Source organism: Gopherus flavomarginatus, chromosome 6 (genome assembly GCF_025201925.1).
Source record: "Gopherus flavomarginatus isolate rGopFla2 chromosome 6, rGopFla2.mat.asm, whole genome shotgun sequence".
NCBI lineage: Eukaryota > Metazoa > Chordata > Testudines > Testudinidae > Gopherus > Gopherus flavomarginatus.
This window is the reverse complement of record NC_066622.1, coordinates 49,712,586-49,736,354: the sequence shown is the minus strand read 5'-3', so window position 1 is coordinate 49,736,354 and position 23,769 is coordinate 49,712,586. Positions and strand designations below refer to the sequence as shown.

Sequence of the window (23,769 nt, the reverse complement as noted above, 5' to 3'; positions counted from 1 at the left end):
GCGAGCGCAGCTCCCCAGGGCTGGGGCAAAGCTCACAGCTGCTTTCCATGGGGCTTCCCTCTCCCAACGGGCCCCAAAACTCCCTTTTGCTGGGGACGGAGCCAATCAAAGCAGCACAAACGGGGGGGTTTCTTTCTACATTTTATTATTTCAAACCATGTGAACAATTTGGTAAAACATCCTGTGATAAAAGCTAGGCTGCGTCCGTCGCTGGCTAAGGCCCCGAGCAGCTTGTCGGGGCCCGCTTACATACAGCAGTGTTTCCTCAACCGACGCTACAGTTAGAGCTAAGAAACTACATTTAAAACAGAGTTGACAGTAGAGCAACCTCATGAGCAATCCCTGCCCACTGGGGCAGGGGAGGAGAAGGAACGGGAAAGAAGCGGATGTGATCACCACCGCTTAGTCCTTTGCTGGCGTCTTAGCCCTTAGAAACCTAGTTCTGCCGATGGGAAAAGATGTGGCTCGAGGTTTTGGGCCAAGTTCTCCACACGCTGGGAACAAAGTCCGGCCTGGAGATCCGGAGGGGAGATTTTATATGAACCCAATTCTAACACAACTCACGTTGGAGCAAACTACGGAACAGATGTAAATGTACTAACACCCCTCAAGGCACAATTTTTATTTTTATTTTTTTAAACTATAGAAGATTTTGTGAGGACAACTTGACCATTTAGTACTGGACTTTGTTAAATAGTTTTTAAAAAATATCTCATTTAAAAAGCAATGTAAAATATGATTTTGTTTTGTTTTTAAAGGAATGTTGATTTTTTTTCTTGCTGGTCTGTGCAAATCACAGGAGTCTAAGGGACTCGCTGGAGCCCTTCCCAGTGAAAGAGCAATGGTTCAAATGTAAACATTTGGAAAGTGATTTCTTAAGTGAGGACAGTCGGGAGCAATTCCAACCGGAGTTTAAAAAAAAAAACAATTAAAAATGTGGGTTTTCCGCACCCCCAAAATAATCTTTTTTTGTTTTGTTTTGAAGCTGCTGCACTTTAGTTTAACCGGATGAAAATGTCCCAATCTGCATCCACTGATCTGTGTGACCTATAAGTCCTTGTGGGGGTGGACAGGGGGGAGAAATACCAAGCAGGTTCCGATAGAAACACGGCCTGCAGCAGGCGGTTGGGGGACCCAGATGGGACCTGCCTTCATGTTATGATCATTAACCAAAGTCTTTTATTAGAAGGGAAAAAAAGAAAACAAAAACCCAAGAAGCAGAAGTTGTTAAATGGTGCAGTCCTTCCTTCGTCGGCGACAGCCTCTCCTCTGGTACATGCAGTTCAAGTAATCCTAGAAGAGAGATGCACCCAGGAGTTATGCTGGTGCGTGGCTGGGGCTGATCACCACGTTACCTTCCGGCACCCGAGCTGGTGGGATTCTCCAGGCTTAACAGGAGGGTCTGGAGTATGGAGAGACCAGACTGAGGACAGGACATGTGCAAACTCGTGGGGGGCCAAATGCTGACTGGCCCATGGGCAGCACTTCAGCCCTGTTGCAGCCCCCAATGGGACTGTGGGGGAGAAGCAGAGAGATGAGGAAGGGGAGACACAAGGCAGTTCCTTTGGTGCCCATTTAATGCTATGCCCCCGGGTGGGTCATCAGCCATGGGGATCGAATTAGAGTCCTCTGGATCTGAACACCCGCAGCTCTGGCAGCCAAGGCTGCAGCAGGCTCAGCAACGTGTGTGTGTGTGGCCCCATTGCCACAGGAGGCGCAGGGCCCTGGTTCCACCTGCCTGCCGGGACCATCAGGAACGGCAGCACGTAGGGCGCCTGGCTCACAGTGCCCTGGACATGCCTTCAAACACAGCCCCTGGGGGAGCAACCTCCCCCCAGGGGGAAACCGGCATCGCCGGGATGAGGGCAGTGGGACTGTGAGTATGGGGCGGAGGCACCAGCTACCAGATCCAGGACACAGCTTCCAAATCGCTGCTGGAGTCCCTCCCCCAGGGGCTACAGGTGAATCCCATGCTCCCCAGAGTCCGGCCGCCTTGGCTCGGCCCGTTTGCATGGAGACGGGCAGCTAAGCAGCGTCCCCTGGCACAGCTGGCTTTGTAAAGCCACACTGAGTGTGAGCCACGCTGGGAAAGGGAGCTGGCTGGATCCCGGCTGGAGCCGCCCTTCCCATGGCGTCTCAGGCTGGTTAGAGAACACGGGCACCGCTGGGCCCTGTGCCTGGCCTCAGGCACATCTGTAACGCTGGACGTGGGCGCTGCAAGGGTAAGAGCCCCCTCGCCCCCACTGGCCTCTCCAGGGAGGGCCCAATGCCTGGGCCTGCTGCAACCTGTACCATCTAGAGCCAGTCCTCTGCTCCCTCAACCCACGGCCACCCCCAGACTCCCCACCACAGAGCAGCAGGGTAACTGGAGGCGATGGCTGGAGGCCAGGTGCGTTGGATTTCACAATTACTGGGCTTCAATCTGCCACACATGGGACAGGATCACTATGCAAAGTAGAAAGGCTGCATTCTCCATCCCGCCAGGGCCTTCAGGCCCCGACACATGGGTCTGCTGGCCCCTATTCTGCTCCCCACAATCCTGCAGGCCCCCCTCTTCATGGGCCTGCAGCTCCCTTCCCTCAGCAGCAGCCCACAGACCGAGGTTCTGGGAAACGTTGCCCTGACCTATACTTTGCCTGCCTTGTACATTACTGAGAGGCGCCCCCATGGGCTGATCCATGCAGTGGGGCTGCCCTGCACCACAGCTCAGTAGGGCTGCTTGAGAAGGAGGAAGGGCCCCATTTGCTCATGCACCCAGGGCTGACGGGGACATGGAGAGAGAAGGACCCTGGCTGCACAGCCAGCCCCCGAGCTCTCCAGCCTGGCCTCCTCCAGCCCGGGCATCAGTGCCTCTTCTCCACAGGCTGTCCCTGGGCACCAGCCTTTCCTCCCCCATCCCCCAGGGCCTCTATGGCGGAGCCCTGACTGGACACTGGGGCCTCCCCGGCCAGCCTCACCTTCCCCCATTCCACAGCAGGTGCCGATCCGCCGTTAGAAGAGCCCGCAGTCCTTCAGGTTGTTTTTGATGATGACGTCGGTGACAGCGTCGAAGACGAACTGCACGTTCTTGGTGTCGGTGGCGCAGGTGAAATGTGTGTATATCTCCTTGGTGTCCTTCCGCTTGTTCAGGTCCTCAAACTTGCTCTGGATGTAGCCAGCCGCCTCATCGTACTTATTGGCCCCTGAAGAGGAGGAGGAGGAGGAGGAGGAGGAGGAGATGAGCCACCTGCATACAGGGCACAATGCTTAGAGAAGCCCCCATGAGCGCTGATCCTGGGTTGGTCTCTTCCCCTGGCAGTGCCTCGGTTTCCCCAGGCAGAAAGTGAAAGCCTGACTTGGTATCCGAGCTGGGTGCGTGCCACAGGCACAGTCACACTTTACACCAGAGGGATGTTTGCAAGCAGCCTACAGAGGGTTAATGAACAACAGACACTTTAATAAATGGCTATTTGATTGCTAGAGAGTGCATAGGTTGCTTATAACCACGGCTTATAGCCATCCAGCACATGCCCCAGTCTTTATTCACTAACCTTTCATCACCGGCCCTTTCTAGAAAGCATGACCCCAAAAACTAAGCCTCGTCCATGCGTTTCTCCTGGCCAGTGTAAATGTGGAGCTTCTCAGCCATACAGGCGCCCCAGCCTTGGTTGAATCCTGTTACTCTCTTGGCTTCAGGGAGATCTTGAGGCAATGAGTTCCACAGGTTAAATATACACAAGGTGAAAAAGTACCCTCAGCAGTACTCAATGTGTTTCCTTTCAATGTCCCCAACTGTCCCCATGAGCAGAACCACACCACTGACCATCCATGTGCTTGTGCATCTTGTCAGTCATGTCCCCCCTTACTCATCTCTGACCCCGTCTCTCCACATCTCCTTGCTGTCTCTTTGTCTTCTGTGCACCATGGTAGAAATGGGGTGAAGAGAGCTGGGCCTGGGGTACCAGGAATACTTCCTCCATTAGTCTGTCTAAGAGGCATCTCACACTATGTTGTATTTACCTCCCAATCTGTGCAGAAGAGTTGTGCTATTATCCCCAGTGTACACATGGGCAAACTGAGATACAGATGGGGGACAAGGGAATTGAACCAGAGTCCCCCGTTTGTGCCGAGTCCCAAGTTTGTGCCGTAACCATTGGCCCAGTCTCACATAGTCTCCAACTTGGTTAAAATGACCCCAATTTAAGCAGTTCTGTTGACTGCAGTTGTACCCTGGCCTGGGCGCAAAGGGGCCTGGAACAACCCATGAGAATGGCTCCAAGTAACCGAGAACCCAGCCACACATCCGAGCAGTTTGAGCAATTCCTCCCACATGGGTCCCCCTGTGGCCAGCAGCGCTGGGTGCACCCACAAGTGTTGCTGAGCTCTGCCCAGCCTACAGCCCTTGCTACTTTACAGCAGGGGCTATTCAGTTTCATTTCCAGGCTCAGAGGCAGCTCAGTGCTCCCATGCTGGGGCTGCAAATGTGTCAGTGGAGCAACAGACAAGGTGGGTGAGAATCTCTTTTACTGGCCCAACCTCTGCTGGTGGAAGAGCCCTGCTTTCGAGCCCCAAAGCCAGAGCTGAACCCTGAGGGGCTGAGGTCACGGCCCAAGATGGTGTGCTGCTTGCCCAAATGCCCCTCACCCCAAGACTAATGCCCATGCAGGCCAATCCACGCAGAGAGCCCAGCTCCAGATTCACTCCTTGGGATGGCTCCTGACCTCCCCGTGCTGCATAGGCAGGGGAGGAGACAGGCAGTGGGTTTTAGGGCCAACCGGCAGGGCGGGTTATCACTCTGGAAAAAGCGATGGCAGAGGGGTACCACGTAAGGCCCAAAGCGTGCAGTGCTCACTGGAGCAGCCCTGCCCCCTTGGCTCCGCCTTCCGGCATCTCTGGTAAGCAGATGCTGCCCAGACATTGGGGCGGTGCCCTCCTCGCAGGGGGAAATAGGGGGCAAGAGGATCGGAAAGACAAAGTTGTGCCTCTCACAATAACGTGCCCACAACATAGCACCTGCATCCAGGATTCAGCTCCCAGCACGCACAGCTGGGGACAGGGGTGTTCCCTCTGCCCCTAAGACCCTCTGTCCATACCCCACACATTGCTTGGGGGTTTCCCCCATTCAGACCCCGCCTCTTGGAAGGGGCTCATTAACAGGAGGGCTCCCTCCACTCCTGCGTTAATACCAGCCACACTCAGGGGAGAGGGACGCCCCCAGAGAACGCTCCCAGTCGGGCTCTATGCAGCGTTAGTGCCCCAGTGCGACACCTGGCCCTGGACGCTGGCTAGTGGCTGGCGAAGTTCAGAGCCAGGCCACAAGTCCCACGCAAAGGAGACTCTTCCACTGGCTCCAAAAGCCACCCAGTCACTAGGGGATTTGAATGCAACTGAACCAATCACACCTGTTCTGGATCAAGACTAGTCCGGGGCACGGAGGAGGCTCCAGTAATTGCTGATCTGAGGAGACTCTCAGCCATAGCACCACTGAGATGCTGTTGCACCCACAGCTCGTTTCTCACCCCACATGCTGCCACAGTTGCTTACAAACAGCTTTAACTCCCAGCATCCAGTGAGCAGCTCCCTCTGCTGGAGGAGGCAGATTTCCCACACATGGGACAGTGCGAGTCAGCCCTTCATTCTGGCTGGGCCACAGCCCCAGCACCGCCAGCTCTCATGAGGAGTCATGCCATTGTACTAGATCGCAGCTTCCTTAAAAAGAGGTGTCTTGCCCTCCCAGCTGCAGAGAAAAGCTTCACAAGAGTGACCCGAATGAGCCTGACAGCTCAGACATCAGAATCAAAGAAACAGAACTTAACAGCTGTTGGGCTTTAGATGCTCAGGAGTTTTAAGCCCCACTCATGATTTCTGGGGGTCAGACCCAATGTTTGAATCTTTGGGTCGGTGATGCTGTGGCCCGGGATCTCGCTCCACGACAATGCAGCGAGCGCTGTGGGTGAGGGAACGTGGAGAAGGACGGCATCTGACATGGAGAACCTTCCCCACCCACCCTGGAGGACTGACTGGGTCTGTTGAGCCACCTGCAGAACTAGGTACGAGGGAAGCGCCTGTTTGTCATGCGCATTTGGATGGGCCCCTCTGCACCACTGCTCCAAGTTGGATGCATTTCAGTGCGGATGGCCACCCATTTACAAGTGACAAACCCATGTGATCAGCTCCACCTAGAACACGCTGGCTAGGATACACACACTGCGACACGTATACCCACAGGGCCGAGTGTGTTACTGGCCCCTCTGCCTAACCCCCAGAGGATGGCACCTGGCACAGAACCACCTGGGGACTCAGCCATTTAGCTCAAGCTGTAGCAGCTCCTGCTCTTAGCTCTGATAGTGCCCAGTTCTATCCCTGGTATGTAGGCCAAGATTGTGGCTGATTGACAAACCTTTGGACACGCCCAAATTCTCTTCTGGGACTCACCAGTGATATGGGATAAGGGATCCTGGCAGCCCACAATAACAGTGCATGGAAGCGCTGCATGAAGACAATGTGTGGGCTGCTGCCCTCGGGGAAAGTATTATCCATGTCTATGGCTGGAGAATCAGAGCAATGTTGGGCTGCGAGGGCCCGACAGAGGCCATCAACTCCAGCCCTCTGTGCTAAGGCAGGAACAAGTCACCCTAAACCAGCCCTGACAGGGGTTTGTGCAGCCCAGTCTTACAAGCCCCCAATGACGGGGATCCCATAGCCCCCCTTGGAGGCCTATTCCAGGGCTTTACTCCCCTGAGAGTTAGAAAGTGTTGGCTTACATCTAACCTCCATCTCCCTTACTGCCGATTACTTCCATTGCTGCCTGTCCTCCCTTCAGTGGACGTGGAGAACAATTGATTCCCATTCTCTTTAAAACAGCCCTTCACCGATCCCAGGCTGTCACCCCAAAGCACCCTACCAAGCCAACCTAGCCCGCTGCCAGGAGACGTTGCTATTCCATTTGACTGGGTCCTTATACCACCCACAGCATTGTAAACAGACTGAAGAGGGGGAGAGAGGGAGCAGCATGGCTTGAAAGATGACCGCTTGTGCCTGACCGGTGATGACTCCAGCTGGCACTGGCTCGGGTGATGCCATGGTACAGCCTGCCGAATGCGCCCTACTTTGAGAATCCCTGCCCAGTCTGCACTCCCTGATTCCTCAGGGCACTCACAAGTAGCAGACTGAGGTGGCAGCTTAGATTGGTGGCCAACTGGGGGAAATGCTCAGTATTGGCTAAGGACTGGCAGGCCAGGTGCACGGCTAGGGGATAAGACCAGAGAGTGCTACCCCCAGCACGGCACAGTGGTGCATTCGGCCCGCCCATGGCGCTTGTTTGTAATAGGGGCACTGGCTGCGTTGGCTCTTCTATATTCCCCAGAAGCCCCATTGAGGTAACCTGCGACCTGAAAGACAGCAGTAACCGGACTAACTCCCACATCTGGTCACTTTTTGCGGGGCTGGCAGAGCTGCGTCAGAGCACACAAAATGACAGGAAAACTGGCCGTTCCAAAGTTACTTGGGCTGGGACTGAGAACAGCTGTGCTGCAAAAGGGACAGTGACATGCACATGGTGTTAAAAATCCAACATATTTTCCCCTCGATCACATGATTTCCCTTCCCCCATGTACCCATTTTTCAGAAAGCCCCAGAGCTTGACGTTTACGGCTATTATCCTTCAGAATGTCACTTCTCTGTCAGATTGACGCACTGCTGGGCTGTTCCAGGTGGGATGGGGTACCAGGCCCTATGCCCTGATTGTTCACACAGCATCACTTGAGAGGAGTAGGTTCCCCAGGCCCCAGTTTGTTACTGTAGGGTTGCTACAGCCCAGCAGGCTGCTTCAACCCTGGCTGCTGGGCATGCCCATGCTGGCTTGCTATGGCAGGATTGCTGCTGGGTTTGAGAGGAGCTGCATGGCAGTGGTTTGTTATGGTGGCATGGGGCACAGGAAGGGGCTGTTGTAGGGTTGCCAGGGGCAGCTTCAATTAGTTTGGGTTTTTTTCAAGAAAAGGCTGGTGGAATTTTAGGCCCGCCCAGCTCACAAGCGGAGAGAGGGGAGGCTGGGCCAGAGCTTAGAACACCAGCCTAGAACAGAGAGACCTGGTTCAATCCCCCCTCTCCCACAGACTCAGGGTGCAAACTTGATCCTGTCACTCACCACACAGGCCCTCGCCTGTACAACAGGGCGACAGCCCTGCCCTGCCACCTGGGACATGTGAGGATCACAGTGAAGACGGTGAGGTGCCCAGATACTACAGACAGGTAAGTGCCTACAGAAAAGTCAACACTGCGAAAAAAGATGGGTTCTTAACTTGAGTTAGGTCACTCAGGTCAGGGTCCATCCACTCTGCAGCGGAGAGAGAGCCTCTGATCCCTGGGAGACAGACTCACACTAACCGGGCATAAGCCTGTCTCCCCAGTCTGGGAGGTGCACTCACAGCTGCAGTGTAGACAGACCTCTAGGACAGGCAGACAGCATCCCTTCTAGGTCAAAGCTGCTTAGCCCCCGCTGGGCCTGGGTACCTGGCAGTTGGGGTGGAGACCCAGACAGCCCCAAATGGAGTCTGAACACTGCGTTCTCCCCACAACCAGAGCAGGTCCGAAGGCTGGAACTGGCCAGTCACAGGTATTTCACCCCCTAACCCAGAAGGAAGCAGATTTGTTCACCGGTTCCCTTCTGTATAGAGGGCAGTCACAATGCACACAGCTGCCAGTAACCCCAGGAGAGAGCAGCTCAGCCACCATGCCAACGTGCTGCTGCCCTATACAGACCCTCCCCTGCTGGAGACTCCACTGAGCCCAGCACAGGAGCCTCACTAGAAGGAGCCAGACACAAGCTTACTGGCCTGGTAGCTTATCAGCAGGGACTGAGTACGTCTGTAGCTCGCTGTTTCCTGTCCTCCTGACCCAGCGTGGCTCTGGCACTTCCTCTGTACAGAACAAGCATCATGGGGAGACTCTCTCAGGTTTTCAGTCACACAGTGAGGGCCCGATGATGATTTGCCACTGCTGCCAGGAGGTGCTGATAAAACAACACAGACTAAATGGAGCCTGCATGCTGCTGTGCTCACCTTCTCTTCCCTGCCTCTCTGGGGCCCTGGCTGCCCTGGAATCAAACCCCGTTTCACGGGCTCGGAGGGATTAGTGACCAGGGAGAACAGGAGTACTCGTGGTACCTTAGAGATTAATAAATTTATCTGAGCATAAGCTTTCGTGGGCTACAGCCCACTTCATCAGATGCATAGACTGGATGAAGTGGGCTGTAGCCCACAAAAGCTTATGCTCAAATAAATGTGTTAGTCTCTGAGGTGCCACAAGGACCCCTTGTTCCTTTTGCGGATACAGACTAACACGGTTGCTACTCTGAAAACTGACCAAGGAGAGTTAACTGGTTTCTCAATGACAGTCTGTGTTTGTACCGTGCCTGGCACAGCGTGGTCCTGTCTGGCACAGAGATCCCAGGTGCTACCAGCTGGCACTGCTGCCCTTTAATAGACAAAATGAGACGTGCTTCCAGAGCTAAACCCAACATGGGGCTGCAGAGCAGAAAGCGACTCTCCTGTAGCTGGAGAGGTCGAGGCCACTCAGGGAGGATCCCAAGTGCTATGCTATTATGCCAGGGATTGAACCAGAAGCAGGAGCTACTATAACTTGAGCTAAAGAGTCAGGCTCTGTAGCTGTGGCTGGAACAGACTCACCCTCTGTGAGCTGGGCAGAGCGAGCGGGACGTGGCCAGTGGGTTATACTCTGAGCTCACAGGGGCCCTAGAGGACAGCACAGTGATCCGTTGGGCCAGGTTTGCTATAATTTACATGGATTTCCAAACCCACCTCTCCCCGGTCACGGACTGGAGTGGTTACACGATAGGCAGTGTCATAAACAGATAAGTAAGAGTTAATAGAACAGAAGTACTTCGTACCTCTTTTGCCTGGAAAGGGTTAACAAGATCAGTGAGCCGGCTGTCACCTGACCAGAGGACCAATCGGGGACAAGATACTTTCAAATCCTGAGGGAGGGAAGTTTGTGTGTGTGCTGTTAGTTTTTGGTTGTTGTTCACTCTGGGGGCTCAGAGGGACCAGATGTGCTACCAGGTTTCTCTCCAATCTCTCCGACACAGGCTCTAATAAATCCAGAATAGTAAGTACTAGGTAGATAAGGCGAGTTAGGTTATGTTTGTTTTCTTTATTTGCAAATGTGTAGTTGGCTGGAAGGAGTTCAAATTTATATTTTGCTGAAAGGATTTTAATTTGTACTTGTATACTTGGGCTGGGAGGGTATTCCCAGTGTCTATAGCTGAAAGACCCTGTACCTATTCCATTTTAAATTTACGAAGATAATTTTTACTATTTTTTCTTTCTTTAATTAAAAGCTTTTCTTGTTTAAAAACCTGACTTTTTTTTTTTATTCTGGTGAGACCCCAGGGGACTGGGTCTGGATTCACCAGGGAATTGGTGGGGAGAAAAGAGGGAAGGGGGAGAGAGAAGCTAATTTCTCTCTGTGTTAGGATTACTGTCTCTCTCAGGTAGAATCTGGGAGGGGAAGAGAGAAGGACGGGGGGAAGGTGCATTTTCCTCTCTGTTTTAAGATTCAAGGAGTTTGAATCACAGTGATCTTCCAGGGTACCCAGGGAGGGGAAGCCTGGGAGAGAAAATGGTGAGGGAAAGGGTTTACTTTCCTTGTGTTAAGTTCCAGAGGGTCTGGGTCTTGGGGGTCCCCGGGCAAGGTTTTGGGGGGATCAGAGTGTACCAGGCACTGGAATTCCTGGTTGGTGGCAGCACTACAGGTTCTAAGCTGGTAATTGAGCTTAGAGGAATTCATGCTGGTACCCCATCTTTTGGACACTAAGGTTCAGAGTGGGGAATTATACCATGACAGGTAGGCACCCCAGTTTGACAAGGCAGAGTCACTATGCAGAAGAGGGCAGCTGGTCTTCACCTTGGGAGCCCCAGCTGCCCCCCAGGGCTGGGAGAGGGCAGCTCCCACTGGAACACCAAGGAAGCTGGGACTCCAAGGTGCAAGTAAGGGACTGGCACTGGGGCTCAAAAAACTCCCCTACTGTTTGAAGTCATTAGGCCAGTGTTCATTAACACGACCACCTCGAATAGGTTGGGTCTCAATGATCCCAGACAGGGCATCTCCTAGAGTAACTCTGGCAGGCCTGGCTTTGCCTGCATGCTCCCAGCCTGACACCACAGAACAGGGCAGCTCCTGCATCCCCTCTGACAATGGGATTTGCCTTGAAGTTTGCAGTGGCTTCACCCTGCCTCTGAACCAAATCCTCCCTGAGCCGCAGGTGTCGTGACTGCCTGAGCTGCGATGCAGGAGGAGCTGTGCTAACAGCTGGCCTGGCTGGAAGCAGCTCACAGGGCCATTCCAGGGTACCTAGAGGAAGCAAGAGCTGAGCGGAGATCTCCCCAGCACCTCAGGCCTGCTCTAGCACACAGCTCCATGATCAGGTAAGCCTTCAGCATCTTGTGCATGGAACCTGCGTCGCTCCTGCTGGTGCTAAGCTCCCAGACGGCAGCAGCCAACTCCAGGGCCTGACTCAACTCAGCTGTGTTAAGGAGATGCTACTTCCTGCCATGTACAACCACAGGGTCTAGATGGGCTTTATACCCCACAGCTAAACACAGCAGACAGCCACCCTAACTCAGGTTAAGTCCCCCGCTCCAGTCAACATCTCAACAGAGCTGCCCTCTCTTACATCTCTTCTCACATCAGCAGAGATCGGGGCAGCAGGAGCTGTGACAGAGCTGGATTTTCCCACTGTCTGTCCCGTTCACAGGGACCTGCCTCCCAAAGGCAGCCCCACCATCAGTCACAGGCCTTTCCTGGTCTAACTGTGGCTGCACAGACCTTTGGGTTCAGTTTCTCTGGCACTGCCAGGAGCCTCTCAGCTCTTCAGATCCTTATGCATCTTGCATGAGACCTACTGCATCTGATCTATTAGCTGAGCCTTTATACCACGCTCATCTCTCTACCACCCGCATGCTCATTTCATGTATTCCTAAACCGATGCCTCTTGTGAGGTCTGCAGTGGCACCCAATTGCTCCTGACAACACAGGACCTCCCATTTGTAGTCACCTCCTCCCAGCCACAACCTATACTAACAGGCAGGGATGTCAGCGCAACAGGCCTAGTAAGAGCTGTGTATAAACAAGATAATCCAAACCCTGGTGTTTTCATTTCTACCTCCCGCCCGTGGCCTGCAAGTGCAGCCTAAAATACCAGGGTGTGGCCGACGATCTTGAAATGCAGAAGGTCTGGGATGGAAATTCTAGGAGCTACAAGTTTATCCTCCACCCAGAGCAGGTGCAGAGCTACAGACCACATCCCGGAGCCATGCCGAAGTGGCTGATTTGCTGCCTGCTGGGAGCCAGGATGGGTTTCACCCTGGCGAGAAGCCGCACATTACCTGTGTACTCGGGGAAGCAGATGGTCAGGGGGCTGTGTATGATCTTCTCCTCAAAGAGGTCCTTCTTATTCAGGAAGAGGATGATGGACGTGTCTGTGAACCATTTGTTGTTACAGATGCTGTCAAACAGCTTCATGCTCTCATGCATCCGGTTCTGGCAAGACAACAAACCATAGCACTCAGTGACCCAGACGGGACCCGGACAGAGCAAGAACTGGGTTAGGAACCAGGGAAATGGCAGGAGGAAAGGTGTTCCTAATGGTTAGGGCATGAGACTGGAATTCAAAAGACCCAGGTTCAATTCCCTTGTCCCCCGAAACTCTCTGTGTGACTTTGTGCAAGTCACTTTGACCCAGATCCTCAGAGATGTTTAGGGGTCTCACTGGAATCAAATTCCTTTATGCCATAGCTAAGTTCAGTTGAAATCAATGGAAGTCTGGTGCCTAAATACCTTTGAGTATTGGGCCTCAGTTTCCCATCTGTACAATGGGGATAAAACTACTCCCCTGCTCATGGGTGAGTGATGAGGGCCATACAAGGACATCAAACAGACTAGCAAGAGTTGGGGAAGGTCTCAGGATCCAGCACAGCCAGAACCTCTGCCTTTTACACAGAAGAGATCACAGGATTTTGGGGCACTGTGTTTCAACTCTAGAGAAGTTTGGGCACCAACAGCCTCATGCATTTCCACTGTGTCCTGGATGGAACTGACTCCAACCCATTCCCACTGGAGTCTAGCTAGACCGGAGTACTCATGTCTCCTATGTTTAGGGGCCTAGGCATCCAGGTTAACTCAGTTCTAAGAGAATTCTGAGAAGCTTTAAATGTTTTTAAGCCATAAATCTTATTTCAGAGCAGTTTTCAGAGTAGAAAGCATGTGGGGATGGTCACTGTCAGCTGGAATTCCTAGAAGCCACACGAAAGCATCAGAGGGCTAGTTTATGATATGTGCACACAGATTTAATCATCAACATCATGTGGAGCCACAGAAAGAGGAAGAAAGGAACGAGATAAGCGTGCTAGGGCATAGGAACGAAAAGGGAGGACAGTTTGGCTGTTATGCTATTGTCATATCCCAGCCTGGCACAGCAACACTGCACTGCTGGTGTCAAATTGCCAACCTTACAGAGCACTGAGATGACACCCTTTCCAAAACGCCAGCCTTGTCCCTGTGGAGTACCGGAATTTGGGGAGAGAGAGATGATGTTAACCAAGTTACGCTCAACACGCCCACAGGACCCATGAGCTGCCCAATGCATCACTGCAATCACTAAAGAGCTTGTGCAATTGTGGAATAAACCATGGCTAGAAGGCAGAATGGTTTAGCAGTGAGTAATAAGCCACTGGAGCAGTTTACCAGGGGCCATGGTGGATTCTCCATCTCTGGAATTTGTCAGTCAAAACTGGCTCCTCTTGGGATTGTTTGGGGGCAGGTCTTTCGCCTGATTATCCAGCTCAGACTAGACGTACTCAATCATCCCTTCTGGTTTTGGCAGGATCAGGTGGCTGGGAGACAAACCCATAGCTTTCTACTGCCCCAGATGAGGGCTAATGAGTCTGCTGAGATGCCCAGTTCCTGCATCCATGTAACCTACAGACACCCCTCGTTTCTGTCTCTCGCATTAGAGAGCTGGTGCAATGGTGACAAGTAAGGGTGGGAGCAGGTGGGGAGAGGATGCCAGAAAGGGATAGAAGGCACCTGGCAGGAGGAAGGAGATTGGAGTGCTGGGGAGAGGGAAGCAGAGGTGCAGGGGAAAGGCCTGGAGCCTCCTGCAGCAAACCCCCTCCCTGGTGAACATGCACAGATCTGGAGGATTGAGCTGGAGACATTCAGCCCATGGTCCCTCATGCTCATGCATTTCAGACTAGCTCCGAGCAACGCAGGGCCAGATTAGCCCCTCTCCCATCCTTACCATCTCCTCGTCCTCAGCCAGAACCAGGTCGTAGGCGCTGAGAGCCACGCAGAAGATAATGGCCGTTACACCCTCAAAGCAATGGATCCACTTCTTCCTCTCTGACCTCTGGCCGCCCACGTCAAACATCCTGCAAGCAAACAGCCAGCGTCACGGCAGCAGGGGAGCTCCCGTGCTGCCCCCACTGCTGAGCCTCAGCCTGATCAATGACCCCTCAGTCCAGAGAGGGAGAGCCAGCTAGGGCTGAGACTGGAAGCCACTCAGCCCTGCTACCGACTGGGTGGGACACCCTGGCAGGTCTTGTCACCTCCACGGGCCTCAGTTTCCCCAGCTGTAAGACCAACCTCCCAGAGCTGAGAGGCTCAATTAGTTAATTAGGCCCAGATTTTCAAAGGATGCTCAGCAGCTGTGATAAATGAAGGGGGGGAGCTCCCTTTTATGGACACCCAGCCAGGCAGCTATAAAATCCCTCTTGGTAGCTGTTCTCCACTTACTTTACCTGTAAAGGGTTAAAAAGTCTGACTGCATGCATAGGTAAAAGGACGTGAGAGCACACCTGGCCAAAAGAGTCAATGGGAAGGCTAGAACTTTTAAAAATTGAAACAAGACTTCCCTTTTGTCTGTCTGTGGTTGTTCTTCCAGAAACGGGAGACAGAGCAGCAATGCTGTAAGAAGTTTAAGCCAGGTATCAAATCATACCTAGAAACTACTCATTTGAAACCCTAGATATGTAAGTAGATCAGGAAATGCCTAGGAAGACGCAATTAGGTTTATCTCTTTATGGCTTGTAGACTCCTCTGTGCTAACCCCAAGTGCTTTTGTTTTGTTTGTAACCTTTAAGCTGGACCTCAAGAAAGTTATTTTGATGCTTAATTATTATAAGTGGTTCTTTTTAAAATCTAGCAATAGTCTAAGTTTTTAGATGTATTTTCTTTCGTTTGCTTTTAATAAAATTTACCTTTTTTAAGAACAAGACTGGATTTTTGTGTCCTAAGAGGTTTGTTCACATTGTTTAATTAGCTGGTAGCAACAGCTGATTCTTTGTTTTCTTTCTCAGCTCTTCCTCTGAGGAGGGGTGAAGGGGCTTGAGGGTACCTCACAGGGAGGAATTCCCAAGTGCGCCTTCCTGAGTTCTCAAAGGGGTTTTTTTTGCACTTGGGTGGTGGCAGCATCTACCCATCCAAGGTCTGAGAAAAGCTGTAACCTTGGCAGTTTAATACCAGCATGGAGTGGCCAGTATTAATTTTTAGACTCCTTGCAGGCCCCCACCTTCTGCACTCAAAGTGCCAGAGTGGAGAATCAGCCTTAACAGTGGTTAAACACCTCTGAGGACCTGAGCCTAGGAGTCTGCAGGCTGCCTGGGGATGCTCAGGAGGACACAGAAAATATTTCTTGTTGAGAATCATTTGCTCAAGTTACTTAGAAACCCCTTTGCCATCTCCGAAGGATTAAGTGGTGCTGGCACCAACGCAGATTAGCAGCTGCTGTTCTCTCGGCCAGGCCAATGTGCCGCTCCCTCTGCTAACTCAGCAAACTCCTGCCTCGGCTCCCAGGCACAGCAGCAAGTCGGACATGAGAATTTTAGCTGAGTTTGGGCCCTTACCACACTATGATGTCTAACCAAGTCTGTAGCCAGCTGGTGACCTGAATGGCTCTAAAGTTGGGGTTTGAGTCCTGTGCCCTCCCAGAATTCCCCCGCAAAGGACAGACAAGTTTTCCCACAACTGACACAACTGACTGGGGGGAAAATCCCAGAGCATCTCAGCACAGAGAATCATGGGACGTGCCCTCAGCACACATAGGTGAGTGCAGAGACAGTGAGGATGCTAACACGGATAGGGCTCTGCAGTGGGGATGCTCGCACTCAGGCTAGGCTAACTCGGGTGCTCACATCCAGGTGCCAATCACCCAGGCTGGCTGTGTGGTGCAGACACAGGATTCTAACACTGGATAGTTAACTTGGGGATAAAAAAGTACCTCCACTAGGGAAAAAAAGTGTGTTCTTAATAAGAGTTAGCAAACTTGTTAAAATCAAAGTGAAGACAAGTTAGCAGGTCTACTTAGCTAAATCCTAGGCTGCCCCAGTCTTTATCTCTATATGCTAATTCATGTGAAAATGACCAACTGCCTTGCCTTCACTGCAGCTTTACCTCATGTCAGCTAACCTGAGTTAAGAACAACCCCTTTTTTCCCTTGAGAAGATAAGGCCTTACAGACAAGCTATCTAAACAGCCTCCTCCCTTCCTGGGAAGCGTAAACTTCCCTTTTCCCTTCCAGCATCCATGCCTCATGGGAGGTACTACTGCAGCTTGCAGGCGAGCAGGGAATGTGCTGATGCAAGCAAGGATGGATCTCTAGGAAGATGCTGTTGACAAGCACTGGGAAGCAGAGGCTGAGGCCTCAGTAGCCTTGCACACAGACAGCTGTCCTAGCTGTGCAAAGGAAATGCAAGGCTCAGGAGCGAATTACACTGGTCACATGTAGCGCTGCTGAGCTAAATAGGATACGAATGCTGTGATACAGCACAACGTGCAAGGACCGATGGTGTTAGCACCTTGCTGGTTTAGAGTTAGTGCTCTGAACGTTAACTTGCCAGGCATATGCGGAGGCACCGCTTCCCCTGGGTGTCAGTGGAGACTAGGCAGGAGATTAGGAGCTGGGAGCTCTGGAGTTTTATTCCTGGCTCTGCTGCTGAGATGCTGGGTGGCACTGGGGTAGTCACCTCGGCTTTTTGTGCCTCGGTTTCCCCATGTGTGAAATGGAGATGATCAGACTCACTCACATGACTAGGGTGTGGGATGGCTTCTGTAGTTAAGGTGCAGAAAGCATTAAGACTGCCAAGCATTGCATGTGGTCAGATAACAACAGTACTACTTCCTGTGCATGCAGCAGGCACCTGCTCACATTACCCTCAGGAACTCTGGGGATGTTAGGCCTGGACCACACGACGAGTAACTAATGGTGTGATTTGAAATTAAATCAGTTTCAGCCTGTAACTGACTCAGGCTGTGTCTACACTTAAACTGCAAGCTGAAGCCACTCACTGCGGTGACGTGAGGGGCTCTACCACCACCGGAGTTAACCACTTCCCTAAGAGGCCACGGCTAGGGAGATGGACGAATTCTTCCTAGTGCTCTTACACCGAGGGGTAGGTCAGCTTAACTACATCTCGCAGGAGTGTGGATTTTTCCCATCCCTGAACAATGTGTAGACTTGGCCTTAAACTTAACCAATTTAAGAGAGCGTCCACACTACAGAGGTTGCACAGATTTTGCTAAATCAGTGCACAGACTGTGTGTAGAAAAGGATTAAATCATGCCACATTGGGATTAGATCAGTGCCCTGGATTCAGCTGCACTGGTCCGAGCCCCTAATGGACACAGATCAGTTTGGTTATAACAGTGCATCTTTCGGAGACAGATCAGCCATGCATCTACCTGCTCTCTAGTCACCTGCTGAGCCTCCTCAAAACAGAAAACAGGCTAGAGAAGACCTGTACTTCTGAGGTAGGAAACACGCAAAAACACTTATTAAAAACCCTTTCAGGCCTTTTTCATACATCATTAATGCACACTCTGTGACGAAATTCGGGATCTTTGTAGTCTTTTATATGCATAGTGTGTGCGCTCCTCAGTTTCCCTGTGTGCTGCATGTTTAACAAGGTGGTGGGAGAGAGTTTGTTGCTGCAGAGAACTATGTGACCTCACCTAGCAGACGGGACCCCCAGACAATGGCCTGGAGAGGGGGAACCCTAACACTGGTGACCTGGTGACTAAGAGACCCACCCCAGCTTGGCAGTCAGCTGGTTCTGGCCAGTGGGAGGACAAAGGGCTGAGGAGAGAGGACCCTGGTGACCTGACCAACCAGCTCCAGCCAGAGGGGAACAAAGGATGGAAGACAGGAGCCCCAGCAACCTGTTTACCTGGGACAGAAGACAAAGGACAGGGGAGGACTGTTGGGGCTGGATGCCAAGCTAGAAAGCTCAGGGTCTCTGGACGAGGGGGAGAGAGAGCAAGCAGAGCCCACCTGGATGCAGAGGAGACTTAGATGTACTATGCTGAGGGAGGCCAGGCCTGAGGGCCCCGAGAGTTTCCTATGCCGTGTTCAGACACTCAGTAAATCCTCCTGTTTTATGCTGGCTGAGATTTGCTCCGATCGAGAGAACAAGGTTGCATTATTCCCTCTGGGAGTGGAGGCCCTGGGGGTCCAGAGCGAGTGCACTCCCAGAGAGGGACTACGAGGAGAGACAAGCATGCTAAGGCTCAAAGAGATGTGGTTCCAGGAGGCAGAGGGCCTTAACCCCCGAGAGTGGACCCTGAGAAGGGCTGTCACACTAAAGGACCTACCAGGGAACGTACGGGGCCAAGAGTGGGCACAACCTGCGAGTCCTTAACACACTCACAAAAGGGCCAAAGTTCAATTTATCCCCTAAGCAAAATGCCTTTCACTTTCAATGGACAATGATCCATTTTGGAAACCCAGCCTTTATCTGAAGATCTCTCTCTCTCTCTCCAGGATAATGCAATGATTGCCAAGGAAAGGAATCTTCGCTATAGAACAGATGTAAGGAGAAGTAAATCTATCTAGGTTATTATATCTAAATAGCTTACCTTCTCCCATGTTTCTAAGCTCCTCCCACAGTTGAAAAAGAAACACCAATCATCCGATGGTGATCGCAATACCACACTGTAGCTGCAGCAGCTGCAATCCTGAGTGCTCTGTGGCTTTGCTCTGCAGCAAACACTTGCTCATTTCACTTGTTAGTTACCTTAGCTTACTATGAGGTGGGTGAGGTAATAACTTTTATTGGACCAACTTCTGCTGGAGAAAGAGACAAGCTTTCGAGCTACACAGAGACAAGATTGGGGAGGCTGTGACTTGTGGAGTTGATATTTATAATACGTACAATATTTCCAGTGTTGCTGTTAGTGGCCCTAGGTGCGGAGAGAGGCACTTAACGTGGGCTCAGAGGACTAAGTGTGCTATAGTCCAGTGGTTCTCAACCTATTTATCATTGTGGCACCCACAAACCCCATGTCCAGCATCCTCCACTCAGAGACCCTCTCACAGAGTGGGGCCAGGAACAGAGAGCCGAGTGCAGGACCCTGACCCCGGATCCTGCAGTATGTGGCTGGGCAGCAGCCAGCAGCTGGCAGTAGCTGGTTGCCCGGACCCTGCTGCATGGAGCTGGTGACAGCTGGCAGCTCAGAGCCTGTGGCCTTTAGCACACAGCTGAGCTGGGCTGCAGCTGTATGCTAATGTAGTCGTATGCGGCCTGCAGGCCACAGGTTGAGAACCACTGCTGTAGTCTTTCCGGCTAGGATGAGGAGTAGTCAAGTAGTCTGTATTCCATGGACTCCATGAGCCAATCTGTGACTGCTAGCAGCAAGTACACAGCTACCTCGATATAACGCCGCCCGACATAACACGGTAAAGCGGTGCTCCGGGGGGGCAGGTTTGCGCACTCCAGTGGATCAATGTAAGTTCAATATAATACGGTTTCACCTATAACACAGTAAGATTTTTTGGCTCCCAAGGACAGCATTCTATTGAGGTAGAGGTGTATATCCAACGGCCAGTGATAGGACGCTAGATGGAGAGGGCTTTGAGTTTCTACAGAGAATTCTTTCCCAGCTGTCTAGCTCCTGGATCTTGCCCACATGCTTAGGGTCTAACTGATCGCCATATCTGGAGTTGGGAAGAAATTTTCCCCCAGGTCAGGTTGGCACAGATCCCAGGGTTTTTAATCTACAGCATGAGGCATGAGTCACTTGCAGGTTTAAATTAGTGTAAATGGTGGATTCTCCGTAACTTGAAATCTTTAAATGAAGGGTGGGAGAACTTTTTGACTCAAGGGCCACATCTGGGAATAGAAATTGTATGGCGGGCCGTGAGTGCTCACAAAATTGGGGCTGCGGTGTAGGAGGGGGAGAGTATTCTGGTTGGAGGTGTGGGCTCCAGGGTGGGGCCAAAAATGAAGAGTTCAGGGTGCGAGAGGGGGCTCTGGGCTGAGGTAGTCAGGTGCGGGGAGGTGAGAGCTCCGGCTGCGACTGTGGATGAGGAGTTTGGGGTGCAGGAGGGTGCTCTGGGCTGGAAATGAGAGGTTTGGCGGGCGGAAGGGGGATCAGGGCTGGGGCAGGGGCTCAGAGGTGCAGGCTCTGGGTGGCACTTACCTCAAGCGGCTCCTGGAAGCAGCAGCCATGTCCTCCCTCTGGCTCCTACATGGAGGCGCAGCCAGGCAGTTCTGCACACTGCCCCATCCCGCAGGCACTGCCCCTTCAACTTTAATTGGCTGTGGTTTCTGGCCAATGGGAGCTGCAGGGGCGGGCCTTGGGACAGGGGCAGCATGCAGAGCAGAGCCTCCTGGCTGTCCCTATGCATAGGAGCCTGAGAAGGGGCCATTCTGCTGCTTCCAGGAGCCACGTGGAGTGGCCCACAACCCTGCACGCCAGCTAGAGTGCCGGAGTGTGGCAAGCCGTAGACCCCACTCCCCAGCGGGAGCTTGAAGGTCAGCTTAAAACAACTGGTGGGACGGATCCAGGCCGCAGTTTGCCCACCCCTGCTTTAAACCATGATTTGAGGACATCAGTAACTCAGCCAGGGATTAAGGGTCTATTACAGGAGCGGGCAGGGGAGATTCTGTGGCTTGCAATTCACAGGAGGTCAGACTAGATGATCATGATGGCCCCTTCCCACCATTTGTCTTATGGAATAAGAGAGGCCTGAATCAGGAACCCCAGGAGGCCACTTCCTTCCCATGCCCACTTAGGAGACTTGAGCCTCCCTACGCAATCGCAGACCCTCCAATGAGTAGAACCCTGCATGGATACACAAATTATATCCGCAGATGTGGGTATCTGCAGCCGCAGGTATAAATTGTGTATCTATGCAGGGCTCTACCAGTGGGACAGGAAATACATCGCTACCTCTGCTGTCTGAAGCAGGAGCCAAGACAGGCTCCAAATCCAGCCCTTTTCCTGGTGCTTGGATTTCATAGTAACTCTAAGCAACAGCACCGACACCTCTGCCCAAGCTTCGTCCCTGAAAGTGGCTGTCCCTCGTGTTTTCCTCCAGGCCCGCCTCTGGCCCAGCTTCCCGTGCCCTAAAGACACTCCCCCACCCTCTCTAGCTCGAGGCACCTCCCGGCATGACTCAGCTGGAGCCACCCATGGCTTTGGCACCCCAGCCGCATGCGACCCAGCAGAAAAGCACGGCGTTCCTACACAGCGCTGAGTAGCTGATGCACGGTTACTAGGCATGCAAGAGCCAGCGCTTGGGTATAAACAGGGAGAACGGACAGTGTCTTCTACCAGAGCCACGACTGAGCTCTCTTCCCAACCCCAGCACACACCCTCCCCTTCTCGCAGCCCAGGCCATGGAAAGTACCAAATTGGCACAGCTGTCGGGTGCTGGATTAAACGTGAAATCAATCTCACCAGGATGGGGTCGCGTCCCCACTCCGCTCCACAGGGCTCCTCATTACTGAGGTATGCTGTCAGCGCAGGACATGAACCAGCTCAGGATGAGCTCTGCCTTGCCAACATCAGCTGACGTGACCCTGCTCAGCAAAGGCAGGAGGGCTCCCGAGCCTAGCGAGGACTGAGGCAAGCATGTGATTTTCATTTAGGTCAGAAACCCGGGATTTAATTTGTTTGATGCCCTTTATGACTTTCCCTCAATGGCTTCGCATTAGAGCCTCAAAGGCATGTAAAAACACAGGCGTTTGCACAGAAGAGAGTTCAAAACCTGTAGCAATTACGAGGGCACAGGAGACAGGATCCCTTCTGGCCAGGAAGAAATTATAGCCAGGTATTTTTTTAACTCAATGTTCTTAAACTCCATAAACTCTCAAAAGTTTAAACTCAAACTCTCAAAGCCACCACCATGCCACACAGATTGAGCTCCTTCATATTGGGCAACCTTAGTTCACCTGCCCCATGCTGTTTTTTGGAGGCGGAACATCTGGTTTACTTTCTTGACTGTACACCATTTCCCCTCTTAGAACTCCACCTGCTCATCAAAGGCTGGTCCATGACCAGCAATGATGTCTTTGCACATAGGACTCAAGATGGGTGACTAATTCTCACTAGTAAGACAAGGTGGATGAGGTAATGTCTTCAGTTGAACCCCATTTTGCTGGTGAAAGAGACAAGCTTCCAAGCTACACAGAGCTCTTCAGCTGTGAGACAGGTACTCAGTGTCACAGTTACAGACAAACCCAGGGCGACCTCGGGCAAGTCATTTGGACTCTCTCTACCTCAGTGGAACAAAGGGTGGCACTTCCCCATCCAACAGGTGTCTCAGGAGGGGAAACACTTTACAGAGCGTGAGGCATTCAGATACTATGGTGAGGGGAGCTATAAGCCCCAGCTAGATACCAAATGGCAGGCCTAGTCAGGGCGTGATGTTAACAAAGAGGGTGCATGAACCTTTCCAGCTATGTTCACGTGATGAACTACGGTAGTCCCAGCCAAAGGTGGCTTCCCTGAGTGCATTGTGCTGTCAGGCTGAGCGTGCCCAGATGGCAGTGAGCTGGTTCTGTAGCAGCATGGTCTAGGAGTATATAGGCATCAGCTGGAAACTTGCTATGCTGAGCACCTAGTAGGTCTGATGTGTCACATTCTTAGTGCCAACATGGGCATTCAGCATGTTCTCTTCCCACTCCATGTGCAGTACTATTTGGGGGCTGGAATTTGGAAAGCACAATTTTATCGTGCACAGGGAGTGGGAGGCTGGGCTGCAGCCTGGAGAGATCACAGGAACAGGGCAGCCTCTGAAGCAACGGATCCATCTCCGGAGCTTCTTGACTGATTACAGAGTTTTATTCCAGTGGCAAGTTTAGTTTTCCTGCAGGTTTCAGAGACCTGTGAGTGCCTCTGTGGTGTGCTGAAGTAAAGCTGGGCCACTTCAAACAATAGGAGTCAGTGCATAGCCATCTGGCCCCCAAAACTTCCAGTCTCGTTGCAGTACTAGTGAAGAGCTAAGGTAATCACCCTCAGCCCTGCTGTCATGCTGGCAGCTGCATCCCTCCCTCCCAGTTAATGCACACATAGCGCTAGGGGGATTAGCTGCACTGCAGCCTCTTGGAATGGGAAGAAATTTGGCTAGGGGAGCTACAAATTTAAAAGCTGAATGATACAGTATCAACAGGTGGGAAGCCAATGCTTATTTCTACCTGTATCCTGTGGGTCAGTCTGGTCCTTGTGAAAGCAAAGAGAGTAAGTGCACTGTATAGACATGCTCCCCCACCCCTTTGCCAACGCCCTGCTCCGCCAGAGCTGCCCATTCCTGACCTGCAGCCCCCCGGCTATTCCAGCTCTGAAAAGACAGCTGTGCTAACTTCTAGGAAGATTCTGCAATGCGCAGCCTAGGCTGAGACCAAACAGATTTCCACTCATTTGCCTGCGAGACACCATGCGCCAGGGTACAGCACGCTCATTCTCCCTTAGAACAAACGGAGACAGACATTTAGG

General features: G+C 52.3%; 1 protein-coding gene across 1 annotated transcript in view; it reads right to left on the bottom strand.

Annotated features, from left to right (window-relative positions):
* Nucleotides 1-128: 128 nt before the first annotated feature.
* GNAI2 (G protein subunit alpha i2) overlaps nucleotides 129-23,769 on the bottom strand; it is a 197,131-nt gene continuing 173,490 nt past the window's right edge. The window contains exons 6-9 of the mRNA XM_050958737.1: nucleotides 14,297-14,426; nucleotides 12,384-12,537; nucleotides 2,958-3,182; nucleotides 129-1,293 (exon numbers count right to left, since the gene is read on the bottom strand). Of these exons, the coding sequence (XP_050814694.1) occupies nucleotides 2,992-3,182; nucleotides 12,384-12,537; nucleotides 14,297-14,426 (475 nt within the window). The 3' untranslated portion in view covers nucleotides 129-1,293; nucleotides 2,958-2,991. The remainder of the gene's footprint in view (nucleotides 1,294-2,957; nucleotides 3,183-12,383; nucleotides 12,538-14,296; nucleotides 14,427-23,769) is intronic.